Source organism: Pagrus major, chromosome 23 (assembly GCF_040436345.1).
Source record: "Pagrus major chromosome 23, Pma_NU_1.0".
Classification (NCBI taxonomy): domain Eukaryota; kingdom Metazoa; phylum Chordata; class Actinopteri; order Spariformes; family Sparidae; genus Pagrus; species Pagrus major.
In genome coordinates, this window is record NC_133237.1 from 28,942,379 (window position 1) to 28,947,378 (window position 5,000).

At 45.2% G+C, this 5,000-nt stretch overlaps 1 protein-coding gene across 2 annotated transcripts in view; it reads left to right on the plus strand.

The window, feature by feature from the left end:
* scn4ab (sodium channel, voltage-gated, type IV, alpha, b) overlaps window positions 1–5,000 on the plus strand; it is a 33,902-nt gene that overhangs the window by 16,396 nt on the left and 12,506 nt on the right. For both annotated transcript variants that reach the window (XM_073495286.1, XM_073495287.1), the window contains exons 7-18: window positions 650–813; window positions 912–1,049; window positions 1,407–1,524; window positions 1,665–1,755; window positions 1,884–2,012; window positions 2,565–2,656; window positions 2,862–3,167; window positions 3,399–3,462; window positions 3,550–3,691; window positions 4,013–4,213; window positions 4,297–4,378; window positions 4,845–5,000. The exon at window positions 4,845–5,000 is cut by the window's right edge and continues 83 nt beyond it. In XM_073495286.1, the coding sequence (XP_073351387.1) occupies window positions 682–813; window positions 912–1,049; window positions 1,407–1,524; window positions 1,665–1,755; window positions 1,884–2,012; window positions 2,565–2,656; window positions 2,862–3,167; window positions 3,399–3,462; window positions 3,550–3,691; window positions 4,013–4,213; window positions 4,297–4,378; window positions 4,845–5,000 (1,651 nt within the window). In that variant the 5' untranslated portion in view covers window positions 650–681. The remainder of the gene's footprint in view (window positions 1–649; window positions 814–911; window positions 1,050–1,406; window positions 1,525–1,664; window positions 1,756–1,883; window positions 2,013–2,564; window positions 2,657–2,861; window positions 3,168–3,398; window positions 3,463–3,549; window positions 3,692–4,012; window positions 4,214–4,296; window positions 4,379–4,844) is intronic.

Consider the following 5,000-nt stretch of genomic DNA (forward strand, 5'->3'; position numbering starts at 1 on the left):
GTCTGTGTGATCACTGTGATCAATCAGTGTGATCAGTCTGTGATCAATCAGTGTGATCAGTCTGTGTGATCAGTCTGTGTGATCAGTGTGATCAATCAGTGTGATCAGTCATTTGAATCTCAGAATCAAAGATCACTGTGTGGACTGACTGCAGATTAGTTTGATCAATATATAATCAATGACACAGATGTGTTCATCGTTCCAGTAAACAAAGAAATAAAAAATCAAATATTTTCCTCCGTCAACGTTGAAGTAGATCATCGGGAGCTTTAAAATAAATTCATACTCTCACCTGAACTCACCTGAACTCACCTGAACTCATCTGAACTCACCTGAACTCACCTGAACTCACCTGAACTCATCTGAACTCACCTGAACTCACCTGAACTCATCTGAACTCACCTGAACTCATCTGAACTCACCTGAACTCACCTGAACTCACCTGAACTCACCTGAACTCATCTGAACTCACCTGAACTCACCTGAACTCACCTGAACTCACCTGAACTGAGCGTCTATGTTTGAACTGAAGCCTGTTCAGTGTTAAAGTAAGGTGATGTCACAGGTGATGTCAGCAGCAGGATGGTTCTGGATGCAGCTGTTTCAACATCTTTGCCTGCCCCCCCCCCTCCCCCCCCCCCCCTCCCAGGTGACGGTGGGAGGAGTCTGCAGGATGCGAGCATGGCGCCTCCGCTGCCCCCTGTTGGTACAGAGGTGTTCAGACGCTTCACGCCGGCCTCGCTGGAGGAGATCGAACAACGTCACGAAGCCGAGGAGAAGGAGCAGCAGAGGAGGAAGGAGAGGAACATTGAGGTATTGATAACTCATCAACATATTGATCACCTATTAGCTGTCAATAACGGGAAGTCATTGATTGGCTGTCTCTCTGATAAGTTGGCTCTGATTGGCAGATAGCGGAGGAGAATCTTCCTAAACCAGCCAGTGACCTGGAGGCTGGCAAGCCCCTCCCATTCATCTATGGAGACCCGCCCCCTGAGCTTCTCAACACCCCATTGGAGGAGCTGGATCCCTTCTACCAATCACACAAGGTTTGTCTGTGTTTGATAAAAGATCTTCCCTGTGTGGCACGACGACTGATCAATAATGTGATCAATAATAACCCTAACCCATTATGTATTATGATGGCTCTCTGAGTGAGGACAGACCTGTCTGTCTCTCTGACCTGTCTGTCTCTGACCTGTCTTTCTCTTACCTGTCTGTCTCTCTGACCTGTCTTTCTCTTACCTGTCTGTCTCTCTGACCTGTCTGTCTCTGACCTGTCTTTCTCTTACCTGTCTGTCTCTCTGACCTGTCTTTCTCTGACCTGTCTGTCCCTCCTACCTACCTGTCTGTCTGACCTGTCTGTCTCTCCTACCTGTCTGTCTGACCTGTCTGTCTCTCTGCAGACCTTCATCGTGCTCAGTAAAGGAAACGTCATCTACAGGTTTAATGCTGAGCCGGCTTGTTACCTGCTGACGCCGTTCAACCCACTGAGGACCGTCGCCATAAAGATCCTCATTCACTCATATCCTTTATGATGTCACACTGTTCTCCTCCCTGACTGGTCAGTGATGAGAAACTCTTTAGATGCAGAATGACTGATATTTATCTCATTGCTCATTGAACTCTCAGCAGAAGACGTTTTTTGTTCCTTAAAACCAAAACTTTATTCAGTTTGTTCATCATGGTAACGATTCTGACCAACTGTGCCGTCATGACGATGAGTGATCCTCCATCGTGGAGCAAGACTGTGGAGTGAGTCAGCACACACACACACACACACACACACACACACACGCGCGCACACACACGCACACACACACACTTTCTGATTTTTTTCTGTTTTATTGAGTATGTGTGAGTTTTTTTGTGTTGTTGAACAGATACGTGTTTACGTTCATCTACACGTTTGAGGCGACCATCAAGGTTCTGTCCAGAGGATTCTGTGTTGGAGAGTTCACCTTCCTCAAAGACCCCTGGAACTGGCTCGACTTCATGGTCATCAGCATGGCGTAAGACTCAAAAACACACCTGAGATCAACCTATTCATAAACAATAATACACAAACATTATTATTAGGGCTGTCAATCGATTAAAATATTTAATCGTGATTAATCCCATGATTGTCCATAATTAATTAATCGCACTTTTTTTATCTGTTCTTAATAAACCTTAAAGGCATTTTTAAGCAAGTTTTTTATACCCTTATCAACATGGGAGTGGACAAACATGCTTCATGCAAATTTATGTTTATTTAATATTGCAACAATCCAAAAACAATGACAAATGCTGTCCAGAATATATCCAGAATAACCTCAACGGTACTGCATGCTCAAAAAAAATGCTGAAAGCACAACATGGCAAACTCAAACCCAAGCCCAACTTTGACAGCCCCTTATAATTATTTAATTTCTGCTTTGTCTTCTTCATGTTAATGGTGATGATGATGATGACGATGGTGGTGGTGATGATTGTGCTGATGATGATGATGATGGTGATGGTGGTGATGATTGTGCTGCTGCTGCTGATGATGATGATGGTGATGATGATGATCTGTGTTTCAGATACCTGACAGAGTTTGTAGATTTGGGGAATCTTTCTGTGTTGAGGACGTTCAGAGTTCTTCGAGCTCTTAAGACCATCACAGTCATCCCTGGTCAGTGTGTGTGTGTGTGTGTGTGTGTGTGTGTGTGTGTTTGTGTGTTCCATGTTAAGGTGGATTTAAACCCTTTAATCCACCTTAACATGGTCTGGAGGCTTTGTTCTGTGGAGAATCAGCTGAGGATTTGTTTCTACGTCGATGACTTGATGTTTAATATTCTGATTGGTTGCTCAGTTTTACACCCCACCCCTCTCCTTAGGTCTGAAGACGATTGTCGGAGCTCTCATCCAATCAGTAAAGAAGCTGGCTGATGTCATGATCCTGACAGTGTTTTGCCTCAGTGTCTTCGCTCTGATTGGTCTGCAGCTCTTCATGGGTAACCTGCGTCAAAAATGTGTCCTGATACCGCCAATGTTGCTTAGCAACCAGACATCCGATACTGGTTACCATGGAAACTACACCTATGCCAACAACACCTACACCAACAACACCTATGGCAACAACACCGATGGCAACAATACAGGAAGCAGTGACTTTGATTACTACGAGCACATCAACAACCCAGGTATGATGAAGGTGGTGATGTAGTTGAAGTATGTGAGTGTAAAAGTAATCAAAGATCTTCAAACAAAAAATGGGAGTCGTAGTTGATTCTTGCTTAACCTTTGAAGTTTTATAAGATCGTTTCTGATGTTGTTCATCTTTTGTTGAATATGAAGAGGAAAAAAAAAACATTGCTACACTGTAACTCTATTATACAACTGTCTGTCTGTCACCTGTCTCACCTCTCTGATAGAGAACTACTACTACCTGCCTGATCAGCTCGATGCTCTGCTGTGTGGGAACAGCTCTGATGCTGGGTATGTTCACGACTGCCTCGAATGAATATATTATCTTAATCATGATGTCATCAATAATAACACTGATAATGATGATGATGTGTTCAGGGTCTGTCCAGAAGGTTACGTCTGTCTGAAGGCCGGAAGAAACCCAAACTATGGCTACACCAGCTACGACTCATTTGGTTGGGCGTTCCTGGCTCTCTTCAGACTGATGACTCAGGACTTCTGGGAAAACCTCTTCCAGCTGGTCAGTAACGACTGGTCCCAGTGCTCTGACTGGTCCCAGTGCACTGACTGGTCCCAGTACACTGGTCCCAGTGCACTGACTGGTCTTGACTTTGATTCAGGACAGTTTCAGCAGGTTCAGCATTGCCTGTTAGAGTTGGAGTGATTGACAAGGCGACAGCCAATTAGAGGATCACATGAGCAGCTTAATGTAAAAAACAGGTAGAAAGGTAAAAAAAAATAAAAACTGAATCAAGAACATATTTTTCTGAAAAGTAACTATTGACAGTTTGTTTGTCCTCTGTATCACTCACCTGTCTGTCTCTCACCTGTCTGTGTGCAGACGCTGCGAGCAGCAGGTAAAACCTACATGATCTTCTTCGTGGTCGTCATCTTCCTCGGCTCGTTCTACCTCATTAACCTCATCCTGGCTGTGGTTGCCATGGCGTACGCTGAGCAGAACGAGGCTACCATCGCTGAGGCCAAACAGAAGGAGGAGGAGTACGCTCAGATCCTGGAGACGCTGAAGAAGAGAGAGGAGGAGGTCCGCTCTGACAAACCACACACAAACAATATTTAATCAGTTAAACACACACAGCTGAACATTTATTCTTGTTGTTAGTGCAGCAGGCAGCCTGCAGGGCGGCGCTCTTAGAGAAACAAGATCCAGAACTACAGAGCCAAGAGCAAGAACACACCACCATGGAAGGTACACACACACAAACACACACACTCACAAACAAACACACACACACACACACACACACACACTCACAAACAAACACACACACACACACACACACACACACAAACACTCACACTCACACCTACACACACACACACACACACACTCACACACACACTCCCACACACACACACACTCCCAAACACACACTCACAAACAAACACACACACACTCACACACACACACACTCACACACACACACACACACACACACACACTCCCACACACACACACATTCACAAACAACACACACACACACACACACACACACACACACACACACACTCACACACACAGGAGAAGATTCTTCTCTGTAAGAGACATTCAGCAGGACATAGTCTCATGTCCTAGTGGGGGCGCTGCAGAGCTGAGGTGGAGACAAAGACACTACAGACACTTCATCTTCTCACTGACCTGCTGTGTGTTTCAGATTTTGAGGATGAGCAGAGGCCGTGTCCTCCATGTTGGTACGCCTTTGCCAACATCTTCCTGAAGTGGGACTGTTGTGGCTGTTGGCGATGGCTCAAACAGTGTCTCTACACCATCGTCATGGATCCAATCATCGACCTCGGCATCACCATCTGCA